This window comes from Fusarium oxysporum, chromosome 4, assembly GCF_000149955.1.
Source record: "Fusarium oxysporum f. sp. lycopersici 4287 chromosome 4, whole genome shotgun sequence".
Taxonomy (NCBI): Eukaryota; Fungi; Ascomycota; class Sordariomycetes; order Hypocreales; family Nectriaceae; genus Fusarium; species Fusarium oxysporum.
Genome location: NC_030989.1, coordinates 3,494,593 through 3,513,745, shown reverse-complemented (window position 1 = coordinate 3,513,745; position 19,153 = coordinate 3,494,593). Strand labels below are relative to the sequence as shown.

General features: G+C 48.3%; 4 protein-coding genes across 4 annotated transcripts; 2 read left to right on the top strand and 2 right to left on the bottom strand.

Annotated features, from left to right (window-relative positions):
• Positions 1 to 4,194: 4,194 nt before the first annotated feature.
• FOXG_04133 (uncharacterized protein) lies at positions 4,195 to 10,852 on the bottom strand. Its single transcript, XM_018382027.1, has one exon. The coding sequence runs from the start codon at positions 10,727 to 10,729 to the stop codon at positions 4,508 to 4,510; it is 6,222 nt and encodes a 2,073-aa protein (XP_018238660.1). The 5' UTR covers positions 10,730 to 10,852; the 3' UTR covers positions 4,195 to 4,507.
• A 2,966-nt stretch (positions 10,853 to 13,818) lies between these two features.
• FOXG_04132 (uncharacterized protein) lies at positions 13,819 to 14,563 on the top strand (the record flags this gene model as incomplete). The annotated part of the gene is made up of 3 exons (XM_018382026.1): positions 13,819 to 13,866; positions 13,921 to 14,328; positions 14,390 to 14,563. The coding sequence occupies 3 exons, from the start codon at positions 13,819 to 13,821 to the stop codon at positions 14,561 to 14,563; spliced, it is 630 nt and encodes a 209-aa protein (XP_018238659.1).
• A 605-nt stretch (positions 14,564 to 15,168) lies between these two features.
• On the top strand, positions 15,169 to 18,435 carry FOXG_04131 (uncharacterized protein). Its single transcript, XM_018382025.1, has 6 exons — positions 15,169 to 15,614; positions 15,664 to 15,757; positions 15,809 to 15,866; positions 15,918 to 15,995; positions 16,048 to 16,309; positions 16,355 to 18,435. Exons 1-6 carry the CDS (start codon positions 15,266 to 15,268, stop codon positions 16,555 to 16,557), a joined length of 1,044 nt encoding a protein of 347 aa, XP_018238658.1. The 5' UTR covers positions 15,169 to 15,265; the 3' UTR covers positions 16,558 to 18,435.
• On the bottom strand, positions 16,509 to 19,082 carry FOXG_04130 (uncharacterized protein). Its single transcript, XM_018382024.1, has 2 exons — positions 18,544 to 19,082; positions 16,509 to 18,492 (listed from the first exon to the last, which is right to left on the bottom strand). Exons 1-2 carry the CDS (start codon positions 18,991 to 18,993, stop codon positions 16,735 to 16,737), a joined length of 2,208 nt encoding a protein of 735 aa, XP_018238657.1. The 5' UTR covers positions 18,994 to 19,082; the 3' UTR covers positions 16,509 to 16,734.
• Positions 19,083 to 19,153: the final 71 nt, after the last annotated feature.

The window sequence follows — 19,153 nt, the reverse complement described above, 5'->3', positions numbered from 1 at the left end:
TGAACAACAAGGTTCGTGAGGAATCTGTGTGTAGCCTAACTCTAGGAGGGTCTTCGAGAGTTCTTTCTGCCATAGCAAGGGAGAGGCTCGTAGTCCGTACAGGGCCTTGTTGAGCTTCAGGATAGTTGCTGTTTTCTTATACCCCGGGGCCATGTGCATGAAAATATCCTGGTCAATTGGGGCGTTTACGAAGGCGTTGACCACATCGTATTGGACCATCTCTAGGTCAAATCTGGCCGCAATGGCTATCAGGGTCCGGAAAGACCTTCCGGCTAGGGTAGCTGCATATGTTTCTTGCAACCTTCCCTTAGCTTGTTGGTCTCCTCTGACCACTAGCCGTGCCTTGCATTTCTGAAATCGGCCGTGTTTATCGAACTTGTAAACGTATACCCACATACAACCAAGGACTTGTTGGTCAACGGCGCAAGCGTCTTTCTTTCGAATCTCAGTCCAGGACCTCATTTCCTTGTGACTCTGAAGGTGGCTTTCTTCAGCCTCTTGAAAGAGCATTCCAAAAGGGTGATGCTTTAGGTCTTGATGTTTCGTCGGGGGCGGCGGTAGAGAGTTTCGATGCATTTTCACCCCTTGTCGGAGCTTCCGTTCAATTGAGGTCTGGAGAGGGGACTTTGTTCCGGCTAGGAAGGCTGCTTGCCACGAGACTGTTTTGTTTCCTTCGTCTGATAAGACCCTGGAGCTGTGCGCTAGTAGCGCTGACAGTGGTGTGACTGGAGGTGTTAGAAGGATATCAGAGTCTTCTGACTGTTTAAGGCCGTTTTCTAGGGCAGTCGCCACGATGCAGTCTTCTGTTTCGTCTGTAATAGGGCTGCTTTCGTCTGCTAGGGTGGTTGTTGGAAGGACCACTTCAATACAGTCTTCAACCTGTTCGGCTTGTTCGTTGTCGTCTTGTTCCGGCAGGGAGGATCCTTGTACGAACTTGGCAACTTCTTCTAGGTCAGCTTCGAGTAGTTCATCTTTGAAGCTTTCCCAGTCTCCGTTGCAGCCTTCGTCTTCATTAAATATGACGTCTCGAGTATTGACTATCCGGTTGATCGTGGGGATCCAGATCCTATAGATATTTGAGGACCTATATCCCACTAGGAAGCCGATCCAACCTTTGGGCTTAAGCCGCATCTTGCGATTGACCTTCTGCTGGGCATCTGAGGTCATTGCATAGGCCTTGCAGCCAAATGCCCGTAGGTGTGTTTGATCCGGCTGTTTCTTCGGCTGTGGAATCCCTGCTGCTTTGGCTGATGCTGTATGCAGTTGATCATATGGCGTTTTCCAGCCTGATGCGTAGTTCGGCGTTCGGTTGTACAGATAAACTGCTGTCCTTCCAATTTCTGGCCACAGCTGGTGAGGAAGCTTTGCGCCTGTTCGCATAGCCCTTTCCTTGTCCTTGACTACACCCCCTGAGCGTTCGGCACCCCCATTCTGGGCTTGTGTGTATGGGGCCGAGGGCTCGATGATGATAGCTCTATTCCTCAGGAAGTCTCCGATTTTCGGCTTGATCTCCGTGATCTCGTTATCGCATTCGATGACTTTGACCTTGAGGCCGTGTTGGACTTCCAGATGACTTAGGAAGGATTTGAAAGCGGTGATAACAGCTTCTGTCGTCCGGGCTGTGAGGTAGTAATCCCAGATGTAACCCGTAGCTCGGCAGGTTAACAACATCTGTGAGGTATAGCCGCCTATGCCTTCTTGGTAGTCATGGAAGTCAATAGCGATACGCTCGCCGGCCTTCTGATCGGATTGTCTTGGGGCTCGTCTGATTTGTCTCTTGATCTTCGATATGCCACAGGCGTCGCATTCAACAGTGGCTGGTCCTCGTATTCGCACCCCTTGAGAGGCCGAGATAAGATGTTCCAGAGCTTGTGGTCCCGGGTGCCCTAGGCGACTGTGCCATCGGATAGCTTCTCCCGTCAAAGGGGCTCTCTTTGTGTGAGAGCTGAATCTGTGGGCTGCAAAGGCTGCTTTTGGGAAGCTTTCTGACTGGTATTCGACGACATACTGGCCGTATAGGTCATGGATTGTGCATGCAATCGTTCGGTCGAGTCGTCGGAGGGTCGTTGGGTTACGCCTATTATCCCAATAGAAGCCTTTCTTTCGTAGTTGACGTAGGGAGACTAGGGTCGTAAGGAGCCGAGGGCAATAGGCTACATCTTCAAGCATTAGGACTCGAGTTCCTGTGAGCCTGATGGTCATGGTTCCGTAGCCTAAGATGGGTAGTTTTCGGTCTCCTGCCCAGATGAAGTCGCCTGGAATAGCCTGCTGGAATCTCGCTAGTCTGTTGGCACTGTTTGTGATTGAGATAGTAGCTCCGGGGTCGAGGATCACGGAGTTCCGTAAGGGATAGTTATCCCTTTGGGCTGCAAAGGCGGTCTTGATTTCGGCGACTGGTCGGCCGTACAGTCATTGGTCTGAGTTTTCTTCCTTTGTTGGCTGCATCAAGGTTCTGTCTTTTGTGGTCCTGGCCTTCTTCCGAGTGAGGGCTTTTACCTTGGCCTCCAGGTCTGAGTCTTCCTCGAGAGCTTCTTTCACCTTCTTTTGGATCTTCTCTCGGGGCTTGAATCCCTTCCATGCCTGATTTGGAAAGACATAGAAGCATTTCGCAAGTTCGTGGGATAACCCACACGCCGGGCATTCCTGTCTCTTCTCAGGAGACCTCTGGCGTTTTCTTTCTCCCTTCTTCGAAAATGGGTACTGGCCTTCAATGATGCGGGCGTCCCCTTCATCATCCTGGGGGTCCTCCCCAGCATAGCTCGCAGAAAACGCACCGCGGGCCACTCGGCCCTTCGTGGCTTCTGCATCTTGGAGCTCATTTCGGAAGGCGTTCCCTACATCTCGGTATGAGAGGGCCCTATTTTGCAATAGAGTCTTTGAAGAGATTTTGTATGAGGCAGTCCAGCTGGGCAAGATGTGTGTGGTGACACTGAAGAAGTCCCAGGCCCATGCACTGTTGTGGAGCGTTTCAGGGACCTCTCGTTGTCGCCCTTTCGCCATTGCCTCTTCCCATTGATCTAGCCACTTGAATGCTGCTTGGCTGACCGTCTTTGGGGCAGTTCTTAGTAATGTAAGATACCTATTTCTGGCATCCTTCGTTTCATCTTCCTCGGTCCTTCCACACCGGGCACGAAGGTTCCAGTGCCATTCGTATATTGATTCGTGTGACTGACAGCAGGTTTGAATCAAGCTTGGGGAGACCGTACGGATAACCCAGTCCTGAAGGGTTCCAAGAGCGTTTTTCTGTTTTTCGAAAACCTTCTCTTGTAGCTGATAAAAGGTTAAATCCTGCTGGAAGATCTTCTGGCCTTGGTCTGTAAGGTCAGAGATAGACCATGTTCCATTTGCCGTTTCCTGAATGTCGTCTGGGGCGCCGTCTTGAGATTCGGCAGTATGAGACCGGATTGTTCGTTGGGCTGTAGCGGTCTTCGTATATCTGCGTTTTCTTATATCCGGGATAGCTGGTTCGTCTCCGAGGAATGTCTTGCTTTTGAGGTGCTGCTGAAGACCAAGACGATGGGCCTGAAGGAGGAATTCATGCTCCCAGTTGAGGAAGTCCTCAGGCTTAGAGAGGGTAGCCGTAAGACCTTCCTTTTGGGGCTTGGATAGGGACATTATGTATGAGAAAGAGGGTTCTTCAAGGTATTGAAAAATAAAAATAAAAATGGTTGAGGCAATGAGACTCTTAATTGTCAGATATTAAGGTGAATCGTGTATATTTCTTGATTCTTTCGCAATCGAAGGACCATTGAGACCTTATATCTTTGACTGGTTCCTTCTAGGACTTGAGTCCTAGAAAGTCCTAGATGAAAGTCCTACGATCTAAGTTTAGGGCGTCAAACTTTAATCCTGAACCTTAATCCTGAAGTTGAGGGTGAACCCTCCAACATTCAACAACTTGGTTCCGTTGGTAGCCATGGTGAATAATGAAGAGCAATAAGAGACTTGACAGAAGAAGTGAAAATAGGGTTTGCTTCAACCTTTTTATAATTGCTATTCTGCTTTCAGCTCGATAACCCCCGCACTTTGATTAACGTCAATGGAAACGCCAAACGAATCATGTTGCATATGCACTATCGTACAAGACGAGACATGCACCGGATACTTAGATCCCGAAGGTACTCGGCTTCGTCCCCACATTCCATAATTGTTAGTGCCAACTGTACCAATTGTGCGACTATCAGCCTCGACGAAGCCGGAGCCTCGGACCGAGGGGCACGGCTACTGATCCCGTGTCAGGTAACAAAGTTCATGGTAGGCAGCATAACGCTTTACCCCCGAAGTAATCACGTATATCATTCCATTAGGAGTGATGTTCGTTGAAAGAGGGGAGGTTCGGGAACGCTCTGTGGACTAGCCCTGTAAGGAAGTGATTATCGCGTATATGTCTTAGAATCTGCATGAGTCGCAAGCTAGACATGATTGAACTTTTTGCCGTATACGGAATAAATTGGAGAGCAGCAGATATGGACCTTCGAACTTATACCTAGTATTCTCATTACTTTCCTCACTTCCTCCCAAGTAAGCCAACAATATCATCCTTCTTACAAGCACTCGCAATATCCAACGCGCTTCTTCCCCTCTCATCCTCCTTCAGTGGATCTAAACCTTTATTCATCATCAAAACAAACAATTTCTTGTCATGTCCATCAACCGTGCTATAGGTATTCACTCTCCCTGCAATCATGTGAAGCGCTCCCTCTCCTGATTTGTTCAGCGCAAAAATATCCACGCCGGTATCTTCCGGGAACAGAATTGCGTAGTGGTCAGTATGACATGATTCTGGGTGAGTGTTATAACCGTTATTTGTTGGTGAAGAGAGGTATGTGTGCAGAGGCGTGTTTCCAGCATTTTCGGGACCGTTGATGGAACCTCCTTGGACAATGAACTTTTTCCACAGAGCATGGCACTGATTGAAATAGTCGCCACCAAGCTCGATATTCAGTCGACCTGGGGATCCAGGTTCTCGGGTATTGAGAAGGCATTGCGAGGCTATGTAGTGAAGAGCTGTGCGGCCTTGTGGATCGGGCTGAAGCAGGTCAGCTCCCTTCGTGAGAAGCTCTTCACAGACTTGAGGGCGCAATAGTCGGAGAGCATAGTGAAGTGGTGAGTATCCTTCCTGATCTCTCTGAAAGAGGGTTGGGGCGACCTCTGTTCGATTTATGAACTCAATGAGTGTATCATCAGGTAAGCCAGGGTTACTCAGCAGATGATGGAGCGCTGTCTTGCCAAGATTGTCAACGAGGGTTGCATCGGCTCCAAGATCCAGCATCCGCACAGGAGGTCCTGCCGGGAGCTTTTCCCAATGTCTATGAGAGAACCCAGGTAAAGTCTCCCGCCAATTACAAGCAGCCATAAGAACAGTCTGGCCCCGTTGGTCGCGATGGTTGAAGTCGATTTGTGACGCGCAAGGCTGCTTCAGAAGCTCATTGATAACTTCATAGTCTGGGTACACAAAGAGAAAATGGACCAATGTCTCATCATCGTTCAGAGGTAGATAGAGATTTGCTCCATGCCCAATGAGAGTGCGTAGCAAAGGCACTGTGTTGGCAACTTGCGAATTGAGCTTTTCAGCGAAGGCAGCGCAAAGAACAGGATAGACGCGGCGTGACTTAGTCAGGTTGTAATGCACGCTTCTACTATGTTTCGCTTCGCTCAGTGTGTCGGGGCTCGACCCATGGTTGAGGAGTGCTTCCAATACTTCCTGGTTCTGGTCGAAAATTGCTTCGAATAAAGGGCTTTCCTTTCCTATGGTTGCGTCTGCACCTCGACTGAGCAGTTCTTTTGTGACATCTGGTGCATTCGATGCCTTATGTAGGGGAGTCAGTTTGTGGTTGTCAAGGGCGTTGATGTCAGCTCCATTGTCAAGGAGTATCTTCACAGCTTGTAGCCTCGCTAGACCTTTCACATCGCGGTTCTCATGGACCAACCCTCCAGCTGCAACATGAAGTGGTGTTTGTCCATCTTTGTCCAGGGCATTGACGTTGGCTCCATTGTCAATCAGATATCTCAAGCCTCCCAACTGCCAGTGATGATTTGCCTCGGCAAGGACATGCAGAGCCGTCCCACCGGAGGTGACGCCACTGCGTTTGTCGTACCCATCACCAGTTGACACTGCAAATTTAGCGTTGACGTCAACCTTCAATGTCTCAACGAGTAATCTCAACGTAAGAATGTTTGACTCTTCTTGGGAGCATGCCAGGCCGAGCGCAGTCATAAGGGATTTTGGGTGCCAACTCTCCTCGAGGGTCTCCTTCTCAAGCTTTGCCTTGGCGTTCTCGTAATTGCTGTAGAACTTGACAAGCCCCGGTGCATGCTCGATGACAGAGAGATGATTGATAGTTTGGCAGTTACTCGGTCTCATCATTTTCTCGAGTAACTCGTATGTTCCCATTGCCAATGGCGCAGTTTCAACGCATTGGTCCATCAGTTTCGCAGCATCACGGACGGAAAGGAGACCGAGGAAGGTTTGAGGACTGTCCATGAGACTCTTGAACCCCTGTTCGTATTGGCGTAAGGTATCCCAGCAAGATCTCGGGCACATCAGAAGCATTTGTAACTTGATGCCCCTCCGCATTTCTTCCACTTTGTCGCCGTCATTTTCCTTTTCCAGCTCGACTGTAGCCAGGTTAAGAAGTTCTTCATCCTCAGAAAAGACTTCCGCAAAGTCAGAGCATCCTGTGTAGAGAGCCACATCCAGAGCTGTTCGTTTGCGATCATCTAACCAGCCGAGGTCAACACCATGCTCAACTAGCATTTTAATGATGGTAACAACTCCTGGCGACGTATTTCTCTGAACATCAACTTCAGGAGTAGAGTATCTGGCCTGATACCAAGGCTCTCTTACATAATCGTTACCAACAAGAGGCCGAAGTGGGTCAACGCTTGGTCTTCGAAGCCATAGAGACTCTCGTGCTTGAAGGTTCCATATGCTCTGCTCAATTCTGATATCCGCACAAGCATGCAAGACAGAAGAACCATCGTTTGCCTTGATGTAGGTCGAAGCGCCGTAGCGTAAAAGCCAGGCAACAATCTCGGGGTCGCCAGAACTGCAGGCATAATGGAGTGGTGTTCTGCCAAATTGGTCTTCCTGGTTCATGTCTATATTGGGAACTGTTTCCAGGATCTGGGCAACGAGGCTGGCTTTGCGAGCTCGGCATGCCAGATGAAGGACGTTTTGCAGGTCAGAAGTCAAAAAGTTCAAATCTAGCCCAAGTTTCTTGAGTTCGGACATTTCAACTTCTGATCTCATGACTGCTAGATGAAGCGGTGACAGTCCATCATTATCGCGGATCTGCGGGTCGACCTCGCCGGTCCTGTTGAGGACATCCAAGAAGTGAGTGCGTTTGTTGTCGAGCAAGGTACTCCCTGTACGTCTGCGTGTTTGGAACACGTGTAAAGGAGTGGCACCATGATTGTTAACAGCGTTGACTGGAATACCAAAACTGAGGAGCCAACCAAGAAGGTCGGCAGTTTCTCTCGTACCGTCGTACCTCTTTGCAACAAGGTGCAAAAGCGTATCCCCGTTGTTATTGATGGCAAGCGGATCGATTCCATCGTCTATAAGCATTTTCATTTCCTCTGTACGCCTGTTTTCATAGAAGCAGAGACGATGCAATGCATTATTCCCGTTGGAGTCTCTGACATCTGTCCGTGCACCGTGATCTTTCAGAATGAGCAGTCGTTCTTTACCGTATCCAAGACAATTCAAATACAGAGTCTTGCCATCTGAGTCCACCATCTCCATGTCGATCCCCTCGGAAAGTAGAAGTTCGAGATAGTGAGTGAACTTGCCTACATCACTTATGCTTGAAAGATTGAACCAACAGTGTTGCCTTACGGACGTGTCGGTGGACCTCTCGAACAGAACTTTGAATAGATCAGGCCCATGTGACATCGCGGCGCCGACTGGCGTTCTTCCGTACTTATCCTTACAACAGGGGTCCGCACCTTGGTCCAGCAGGTACTTCACAATATCCATCTTTCTGGAGTCGCATTCTGGCTTGTAGGAACTCGTGTGAGATACAGCTCTCTTCAGAGCAGTTTCTCCATTCTCGTTTTTCTGCATCGGATCGCACCCATATTCCACAAGAAGCTTAACCACTTCTAAGTCCCGGCTGTGTTCAAGAACTTGGTGCAGCATCGTATCTGTACTCGGAGGCTGGCCAAGGACCTTGACGTTGGCGCCCGCTCTTACCAAGGCCCTCAGGGCCGGTAAATGATTTCGAGTTTCGTTGGAATATCGTGGGTCTTGTGCTGAAATGATCAAAGGAGTCCTTCCATGGCCATCAAACCGTTCAAGGTCAGCGCCAGCTTTCAGCAACATTCTTAGGACCTCTTGGCTATCGGAATCATTCTTATCTTCCCAGGCTTCTACAAGGTGGTGTAGCGGTGTTGCATCTTCCCGTTTCTGGGGACGTGGGCCATTCATCCGTCGTCTCGGTTGCCATTGGGATGTCTTGTTCACATCTGCACCTGCACGAATGAGAGCTTCGACACACTTGACATCGGGCATGGCACAAGCAAAATACAATGCTGTCGCCCCTTCGTAAGTTGCATTGGGCGAGACAGGCGAGTTGTTCAAGATTGCTTGAACTGCATCTGCTCGACCGAACTGGCAGCATTGGCACAGAAGTTGCTCCAGCATCTGTGGCTCGCAGAAGGGTATCATGACAGTAATTGCCTCTGTGTGTCCTCCTCGACTGGCATAGTATATGGAGCATTCACCTTTGGTGATTCTTTCGCCGCCTAGGAGACGCCCTGTTCGGTTTTCCCTTGTTTTTATCGTGTTTGGTTTAACACCTGCTTCGAGTAAGACGGTCATAACCTTAGCGTAATTCTTCAAGGTTGCGAGATGGATGGGTTTCAGTCCTCTTCCGTCTTCGGCATCGGGATTGGCCCCGTATTGAATGAGGAGCGCGGCGACTTTATGGTGGCCATTAGCTGCTGCCCAATGTAATGGAACCCGCTCTTGAGCATCAACTGCCGAGACTGACACGCCTTGTTTGAGTAGCTGGGAGGCGAAATGAGTTAGCCCTGCAAAGGCTGCAAGGTGAAGACCCGTAGGTATCCCTTTCAGTGACCCTTTATCGCTTGATGTTGATCCCCATTGCAGGACAAGCCATCGAAGAAACGAAAGGCTGTTAGAGTTGAGAAAGTCCATGATGGTCTTGAAGAATTCGTCATCATCCACGTCGTAGTTCGAAGCATGGTATGGCCAATTCTCAACCGCATAGCTGAGGAATTGATGTCGTAGGCGAGCTGGTCTGTACTCGAAAGCATCATGTTCGTCGCGGAGACCGAGGTGCTCATGCCTGTAATGCCACGCATCATGATCGATTTTGTGTCTGGGTGTTTCGAATGTCACCGACGGGTCGACAGTTGAGTTGTTGGATTGTTCGCTCTCCAGTAGCAGTGATCCGGACTGCAGATAAACAAGGCAGTTCATGGCCATATGCTTGTGTGCCTGAAGAGAGTCGATGATTGGGAAGTCAGATGCACCAACAGTGGAAGCGCTGCGAGTATCTCCACGTAGGAATTCCGTGAAAGAGTGATGGATTACCTGCAAAGTCTCGTCCTCGAGGATCTCGATCAGTGGCCCACAGCTAGTTGCGATCAAACTTTTGAAGGCGCTGGGCTGGGTGGTGTCAGGGCGAACGCACTTTAAGAGGCTCGCAAGTTCATTCAATCGGAGGGGACGCGATGCATGAATTACTGCTTCAAGGATCAAGACTTGAACATCTGTAGTAACTCCAGGCTCTCCCCGTTGCTTGGCCAGCATGCTCGTGTACGTCTGCTCCAGACCTACCGGAAGTGATGCCTCGAGATCTTTAATGTTGAGAGCTGCATCGGTTTGAAGGGATTCTTCAACTTGGTCCATGGTCAGCTTGGCGTAGAGGAACAGGCCTTCTGATTTCTCGGCAACCATGTTGATGAGATCCTTTTTCGCCTCACGATGATGCTCCAATGTAGGCGCATTGTCAAATCGATGATTGAGATATGAATGGATGTCGACATCCACAAGGCGCTGCTGCAGGCTGACGTGAACGATGGATGAATCTCGTAGCGTGCTCTGCAAGGTCCGAGACGGTCTGCTGGTCATGAGCAACTTCAATGTTCTGGGCCGATGAGTAGCAAGACCGTTGAGCCTCTCCAAGATTGGCGTGCTGTCGGTCGACATCTCATCGAGAGCATCGCCAACACAGTACAGCTTGGGGACACATGTTACACCATCAATGAAGAGTTGAATGAGCTCATTGTCTGAGGTGTCATCTAAGCTGTCCTGGAGTCGCGATTGAAGAGCAAACTGCAGCTTGGGAGAATGAGGAAGTAGTTGAGCAAGCCAATCTTGGATCAGGGCACGTGGTGAGAAATTCGCAGCGACGATGTTTCGGAAGAAGAAGAATAGAACGGGACAATTCTCAGTCGTTCGCAGATGCTGAATCAAACTGGCTGTCATTACAGACTTGCCCGCGCCAGGCACACCTTTGATCCAGAGACTGCCATGATCGGGAGAATCATGCCATTTGCGATACTCTTCTGTTTCGCATATCCAGAGTCCTGTCCCTGGAGCCTGCGATAACAGATGACGACGATACTCTGAGCTTTCGGCGAGGTAGTCGGTAGGCTGGAGCCATTCTCTCAGCTCAGCAACGCTCTCGGGGCTCAGTGCAGTGTCTTGATGATCAACGAAATCGTATTCGTCTGCGGTATTCGCAGATTTGGACATTTTGACACGGAGTTCAATGGATCATGTCAATGGCAAGGTTACTGTGCATGGGAGGTGACGGTGAATTTATAGCACGACGCATGTCAGACGGAGTAGGCAGCAATCGCACTTTCCTGAAGAATGAACACGCATTGACGGAAAGCTTCTGACCAGTTAGCCATAGCAGTTAAAAGACAGCGAAGTTGCGGTCTCGAAACGTAAGACTGGGAGGCATGGCACGGCCAGGAATGGAAGCGGCTGATGCTGATAACTTGTATTGGAAGCTGCTCTAGGTCGATGTAGGCTTCAAGATGGGTCCCCGGTGTCGCGTCGCATCGTATTGCATCACGTCAAATGGTTAGTAGGAGGTACATCGTTGCGACTCAAGACGGGCGGCTCGATTCGTTACAGTAGACGAAAACTAGTTGAGCTAGGTTGAGTCACTTCAATTGCGGTCAAATCAGGAAACGGCAGGCGTCTAGTTAGAGAGCAACCAAGTGTCAAAAGTTTGGGAGCCGAAGTGATACAGGTAAGAGCCAGAGACCTCGGGCTACTGGACGGGGCGGGTGGAGAAATTCCGGCCCACTAGCAAGTCAGGATCCGTTAAAGACTCCCAGATGAAGCTCGAGGAACGACAATAATACTATGGCATCATGCCTGTTTCTGGGAGCTACTAATGTAAATACGAAAATTAATATGATGGCAGAGACATGAGTTTTGAGGGTTCCAGAGGATAAAGGTACTTGCAGACAATTATCATAAAAGTGCCTCTCGTTAAAGCATGATCAAAACAAAGGTCTAACTTAAGATACGTACCTAAGCTCAAACTCAGGAAATATATAGGTAAATTAAATTATAGAATAAACTAATTTAATCTCTAGTATAATATATATTATAAATAACTAATTTAAGAAACCTAGCTTGTCCTGCTACATTATTAATTATACTCCTAGACAGAGAGTTAACTGTGACGCAGGGTAAGTAGCTAGATGCGCAGCGGACAGCGTTCCATCTTCTGGAGTTCTGACTCACGTCATTAGGTACTTCAAGATCGCGGGGTAATACTGGTAGTTATAGGTTCAAGCTAGAAGAATGGTCCAGGTACATAATTATGTGGAAAAAGTCTTAGATTCAATAAAGTTCAAAGTGCTAGATAAAGTATAGAGATATAAACCCGAGAAGAACTCTTATCTTAATACTGAACAATCAAGTTGAGAGTCTTTTTCACCTAGCACTACTATGCAATATAAACAACACCTAGGGAATTTACCTTTAAGGGCTTCTAGTTTAACCATAAGCTGCGACAAGAATACAGATTTATAAACAAAAAAAAGAGAGAAAGCATGTATTCCATATTATTAAGCATCTAAATACTCAATAGAGCTATACAAAATAAGGGGTCTTATTTATGGCACCGAAGACCTAAGTTGCAATTGCCTACTGGGTTTTACATCCCACGACAAATGTGTTCGAATAGTATGTCATTTATTCGTCTTCCAATTCGCGTTTACCAATTATGCTTGGTCTGCCATAAGTTATTCATGGTACCAGCTAGGTGCAGGCGAGATATACTGGGGACTTACGGCAGATGGAGCCGCGTGCTCGCCAGACCAGGTTATGCATACCACTTTGGTGGGCAAATAACGAAACATATCATTTCTCTGCATCTTGCTGCTCCGATGCAGGCTTCTTGTCAGCCTCGTTTTGCTGAGGTGGTTTACCTAGAAAACGGTTTGACGGCCCAGACTGTTGCTTTCTCCCTTTTTTGGCGTCAGTCGGTGCTGCAGGAGGCAGAAATGGGACGTTCGGGAGTATAGAAAGAACGATGTCCAAGAAACCCATTATTTTGACCTTGCTCTGATAAAGCCTCGGTTATATTGGTTAGTTCTTGATGTTTATGCCGTTGTCGTGATGCAGGGAAAACTCGGTCTTGTGATAGGAAAGTGACAATTTAATCTTTTACAAGGCGAGTAAGCCAGCTCTTAGGCGGCAACAAATATACAATCAGCCGTTCACGTGGGTGACAACTGACGTCGGCGGATGCTGTTGGTCACAATCATACGACGTGGCCAGTAAGCTATGTGATGATGTTGGAATTAGTTAGCGGTGGTTGCAAATCCCCGGACAAGTTGGGATTAAGCGGTTATATCTTGAAAAAAATTCGGCTTAAAGTCACCGGAAGACCCATGGTATTAATTTCATATGCTCGCATCATCACCTCTGCTCAGCTATCGGCCTGCAAGAGAACGGCATAGCCAGGTCTGGACTCTTAGACTTCGGGCCGTGCCATAATCAGCCATCCACTCTGCCCCCTCTGGTCCGCTATTAAGCTCAAGCATACCCGGCTAGCATGAATCTGTTGTCAGTGCACAGGGATAGAAAACGTCAGTGCGTTGATTTTGTCGGAATCAATACTTATCGGCCGTCTTTTGCAGATACTCAGTATCCATATAAGGACATATTGATCCTAATTTGTTTCCATCTCCGAGTCCTATCCAATCGAGTTGCTGTTCAACACGGGATATTGAAGTTAGACTATGGTTTCTGTTTACTATCTTTTTAGGCTTTCTTTGCAGTTTGCCAGTAGAAAGTACTGTCCGTTTCCGGTGAAAGATCCGAGTTATCTTACACCTCAACAGTGAGGCTATTGTTGGTCCAGTGCGCTATGACGCTTTTGGTCGCCCCTGCAGGCGTCGAGGATCCCTTATGGCCTTAATAGAAGCAGACAAGACTGGTCGAGAACCATTGTCATGCATCAAAACTCCTGTGATGCGCAAGAGCATCCACTGGCAACCAACACAATGTTGCCATGGAGTCGAAATTTCGGTATAACGCCTACAATTAGGCAGATATGTGTACATCGGATCATAACCCTGAGAAGCTCCGTGCTCCTTGTTCATCAAAAGTAGTGGCTGCTTAAAAAGAGGGAATAAAAAGAATAGTCTTACGTACTTGATATCATAATGCTTGCAGTCAGCGTCCAGTCATGCATATGTCTGGTTAGTCACTTGCCGGCAGAGGACACTTTATTAATCGGTTATATTCTTTCAAAAATCTACTTTCCAACAGTCAATCCCCTCTCTTGCATCGAATTTAACTATATTGAAACCATGAGGCTTTACTACGCTCTCTTCGCTGCCGCACCTCTGTTTTGCAATGTATGCAGCTCTCCAAAGCTCCTGACCAAAGCCAACTGTTAACATGTAGAGTAGGCGACTGAGATTGACGCTCACATTGAAGGATACGGCGTTGTGGTACCAGAGTGGGAGGTCGAAGTGACCTCGGGATCGACGACGGTACTCGAAGGAACAATAGAGGAGATACATGAGGAGCTCCTCCAGTTGAACCCCAATTGGGATGAAGAGTACATGTCCAACTTTACACAGGCTGCTGCTGATACTGAAAAGAGAGATTCCGACAAGCATCTCTTTGGCCGGACCAACTTCAACGGGGCGAAACACACATGCCGCGGCCGCTGGCCCGAGTGCCACCCGGCTCCCATTGTGAGAGGTGTAGAATACCTAAGATACGTCCAAGGAAAGCCAAAGAATGGCCCTGGTCCTGGAAACTGTGGCCGAGTAAGCTGCTCCAACAACGCCGCGATCTGGTGGTGTAATGATGTAAGTCACACCCCTCCAGAGCTTGGTGTCAAATTGAGCTGACAGGTCATCCAACTGAAAGAACGCCAGCTCCAAAACCCTGAACGGATTTGGAAGCATTGCGGATGGCGCTGAGTATATCACCAATAAGTGCACACGATGGGGCTGGCAAAACGGTGGCTACAGAAGCTTTGTCTCCGGACAAGTGTTCCACAGCACTAAATGGAACGTCATTGTGCGAAAGGACAAGTGCTAAATGGGCAGATAGCTTACTTCATGCCAAACCCCGTATCAGTGAGAGGACGGAAGGTAACAGGTACACGAAGGTGACTCTCAAGTCTTCTTGCCAGGGTCCGAATCCACGACGTAAGCCTTGAGAGTTTTGGAGGATATTTGCGGATAATCACCGTAAAGTGCCTCTCTTTAAACTATTACGAGAATGACAATTCGATTCAGGTAAAATGTCAGCAATTGTGAGGTTAATCTAGAAGACCGGTCGAGCGAGATAAAAATGTAGGAGGCTGGCCCCGACCAGGTTGTCAGAATGATTCATTCAACTCTTCTTTTTCATGAGCTTTGTGCAAGGTTACACTCAGTTAAGAAGTACATCGATACTCTGCCAAAGAAAGCCTACAAAAATGTCCTTTCCTAACTTGGCAGCCTCATTCCGATAAAATTGGCTTACAAGTTGGACTTGAGTAAGTATGCACTAAACCACATTAGGCCACAGCCACGATGAATCATTTAGTGTCAGTGAATGTTCCGGGCTTTCGGGCCCGCGGAGGATGAGAATGAAACGGCAGAAAAGGCCTTATAAACCCAGGAAATCCCTTGAAAGAGAAGACATTATAGACTATGCAACTCACTGGCAAATATTTCTAAAATTTATTCAGTCTATCTCAGCACCATAGCCATTCATACTTACACCGCCAACCAGGATCATCTCCAACTAGTCACAATGGGCTATATGAAAACTACTTACGATTACTTCGACCTCAACGCGCCTTTCACGCCGCTCCCGAAATATGGCCATCTTTCCAAAAAGACTCCCGAGTATGAACAAGCAGAACCTTCCATCCGAAAGACATATGAATCTCTTTTTTCCCTTCCCGACTTTCCCAGTGTCCGCGCAGTCGCTGGTGATTCAGACGCAGTCATGCCCCCGGGTGGGCCTGATCGTTACAAAGATGTTGTCACATCACTGATCGACATTACTACTCGTGATGGCACCATGATTGAGCTCAAGGTGTACAAGTCGCCTAATGTTAAGGAAAACGCTGTTTTGATGTATCGAATACACGGTGGAGGTATGTGTATGGACCAAGCCGATCGACAAGCTTAGCTGACACTTGTAAGGCTGGTGTCTTGGCCGCCATGAAGTCGATGGCGTTGACAACGTATATGCTGCTACTAACACCAGCGTTATTGTAGTCAGTGTCGATTACAGGACGTAAATACCCCATCTCCAAAAGATGTACAGAAGTTTTGCTAACGGATCCAGAGCCCCAGAGCATCCCTTCCCAACACCAATCAATGATTGTTACGACGGGCTCATCTGGGTGAGTTGGTAGCATAAACTTCGTTGAAGGCAGTGGGCTGACCCTCTTCAGTGTAAGAAGAACGCAAGCAGGTTAGGAATTGACCCAGAGAAAATCATAATCAGTGGAGGCTCTGCTGGCGGCCAACTCGTGAGCCTTCCCTTTCATTTTACTCATGGTAAACAATCTGACAACCATGCAGGCTGCTTCCCTCGCCCTAGACTGCGTCAGAGACGGTGTAGCTGGAGTTATCGCCCAAGTGCTGCATTTTCCATCAACGTGTCATCCCAAATTCTTCCCCAAGGATAAATACGAATATGGCAGCTATGTCCAAAACTCCGACGACGCTGTCCTGAGCACAATAAATATGGAGACGGTCTTAGATGCTCATGTCCCTGACGCGAAGCCAGACTACAGACACTCGCCTCTCCTTGCGGAATCATTCAAAGGGCTCCCGCCAACACGTAAGCGGTTTCATAGATTTACATGATTAAACTAACAGGCCCTAGTGATTCAATGCGGTGGAACTGATGTCCTTCGAGATGATTCATTCGCCTACGCTGAAGCTCTCAAGAAAGATGGTGTGAACGTGGAAATTTACTCATATGCTGGGCTGCCGCATTGGTTCCCCGTCATCCTTCCCCAAACATCGCAAAGCGTACAGTTTTATGAGAGATATAATAACTTCTTGGCCAAGCATACAAGAAAGTGAGAGTACCTTAGGCGGAAGTCAATTAGCACAACTGAGGTCTGGGGAATAATCAAGGCTCATGGCCTTAAAAAGCTAAATAGATACCCGTTCATAGACATAGTTAGACATGCACATGTTGATGGAATAGATAAACATATATCTTCCAGCAGCACCAATACTTGAGACATCATCAGCCCTTCAGACGAACACTGGCCCTTCCACCCAATTATCAAGAAAGCTCATATCCAGACCCTCTAACGCCCATGAATCTGCCACTGGGATATCCTGTAGAGAAGAGGGCTCATCCAGATCTGTTCTCACACTTTCTCTTTCATGAGTTGATGAAGAAGGTATAGGATCAACCAAATGGTCATCTCCTAAGGCGTCCCCTGGCCCGGGCCGATCCAATGCTATATTGCCCCAAGGAACTTCCATTGTGATAGGTGGCCTTTCCGTTCCATAGGGATCACGCCTCACAATCTTGATCATAGGAAAATTGGGCAGATAAATGTCGAGAGCTGTTCCATCGTCACTGGCTTTGACATGATGACCCAAATTCCCATTCTTCACCAACTCTTCGGCAAAAGAAACACTATAGCGTACCCCAGCTGTCACATTATCCTCAATCGCCAGAAGATAGTGCAGTAGAGTCATTAGTCTCTTCGAAATATCATCATTCGTTCTGCGCAAACCATCTTGTGCTATTTTCAGCACCTGTTCGATGAGCCCACGATCACTCAACCGCTGTTGTGTAAGGAAGTGAAAGCCCTGCTCCTCAATCCTTTTGTGACGCTCATCACAAAGAATGTGAGCGATAGTTAAGGCTGTACACGACATAAAGGCGATTAAATCTGTTCCGCGGCAGTGATATCGTGACTGAGGAATTGAGCGGATGGAGACGAAACGCGACAGGATTTCTCGACTTGCTGTTACAGCCGTCAACTTGTTGTACTTCCACTCTTCTCCCCCTTCGACCTTTAATAGATAAGGCATATGGAGCTGTAGTAGAAGGTGATACTGCATGAAATGATCGTTGAAACGAAGAGTCTCGCGGATTTTATCGGCGAGCTCGTAGTGGGAAGACAAATTGGGCATGATCCACCACTGGGCTGGCATAGATGTACATGCATCTCGTAGCAACTTGTCAATCTCTCTGGTGAGTGATTGATTAAAAATGCCCGATGTTCTTCTACTCAATAAACGGGCGCAGGCGATTGAGCAGAGATGTTGCATTTTCCGATTTGCTGAGTAAGAGTCAAGCGCATCGAGGTTGCCAACTGGTTCATCAGGTGCGCTCTGGGGCAGACCTAGCATCAGGCAAAGATATCGATCGAGGTTGATCACACGGAACCATAAATCATCTGGTTCAACGGTGGCTCCTCTTACCGAGGGTGGAACAATGCCCTTGTTGAGGCCCAAAACCTGGGCTATCATGACAGCACGACGCGCCGCAAGCCACGATCGGCGGAGATTGCCTGCGTAGTTCTCATAAAGACCCTCGAGCATGATGCATTCTATGCCTTCGAGTGAGGAAATTAGGTCATCGTTGCAGGTGACATGATCATGCGCGACTTTGACAATCTGTGCCATTATGTTCTCGTAGCTTGTGCTGAGCTTTTCAAGGTGCTTTTCTGATGAAATCAGAGTGCCTTGGAGAAAGGTGGCGAGTACGAGCATTTTCCTAGCGACGAGGACAGGATGAGCTCCTCGTGGTGGCAAGCGAAGCAAGCTGGACGGAGATGGGAGCCTTGAACCGCGTTCCTTTGGTGGTGCACATGTCATTGCTCTGATAATTTGCGAGGATTCTACTGGGACGCTCATGATTATTTTCATGTCTTCTGCGCTTGGCCAAGCAGATATCAGGGCTTGGTACACAGCATCGTAGGGTCCTGGATCGTCGGGAATGTGAGATGGCGGTGATATATCGGACTGTGGTGTAAGTTCTATGGGGTGGATCTACCATTTGTGAGTATCATACTTCAAGTCATGCCTTCATACTTGACTTACTGAGAGGGAAGCATCGTCTGTTGATGCGGCATTGGTGTTAACGACTGCGGGTGACTTTGAACGTCTATGTCCATCTTCGCTTCGTCTTCTCGATACCGAGCTCGACGGCGAAACCAAACCATTTCGGGATCGCCTGTCGGATTGTGCATTCTTGAGAAGATGCTGTACCAAGGCTTCAACCTCCCCAAGCCGATCCACGATGTGCTTATTGCTTCCAACTTCAGGCGGCTTCTCAGATTCCTGACTCACACAGTCTGTTCCGCGCCTCTTGCATGAGTCGCAGATACCGAGATCATCGGAGAAGATGCATTTCGCTTTCCGCCGCTTACACTCCCAGCAAGAGGCTGTTCCCTTGCGTAGCTTCCGACGTTTTGGGGCTGGCGCGGAATTGTCCGCCGAAGCGGAGTCAGGCAATGGGTACTGCTCGTCCAATGATATGCGTTCTCCCATGATTGATTTGTAGGATAGAATGAGGAGAATGGTAAATTATGGCGGCGTACGGAGTGGGAGACAAAAGCTGACAGTCGAAGGATTCTGCTGGGCATTCGTCCGCCGATTTCCCGGAGCTTTCGAGGTGGATTTGTCATGCTGTTGAGATCGTAAGACGGGG

Bases quoted from the DNA above. Each gene is read 5' to 3' on its own strand.
- FOXG_04133 (XM_018382027.1), bottom strand. From the start codon at position 10,729: ATGTCCAAATCTGCGAATACCGCAGACGAATACGATTTCGTTGATCAT.
- FOXG_04130 (XM_018382024.1), bottom strand. From the start codon at position 18,993: ATGGGAGAACGCATATCATTGGACGAGCAGTACCCATTGCCTGACTCC. The intron at 18,493-18,543 runs GTAAGTCAAGTA...CACAAATGGTAG, and splicing joins CAGACGATGCTTCCCTCTCA to ATCCACCCCATAGAACTTAC.
- FOXG_04131 (XM_018382025.1), top strand. From the start codon at position 15,266: ATGGGCTATATGAAAACTACTTACGATTACTTCGACCTCAACGCGCCT. The intron at 15,615-15,663 runs GTATGTGTATGG...GACACTTGTAAG, and splicing joins GTATCGAATACACGGTGGAG to GCTGGTGTCTTGGCCGCCAT. The intron at 16,310-16,354 runs GTAAGCGGTTTC...AACAGGCCCTAG, and splicing joins CAAAGGGCTCCCGCCAACAC to TGATTCAATGCGGTGGAACT.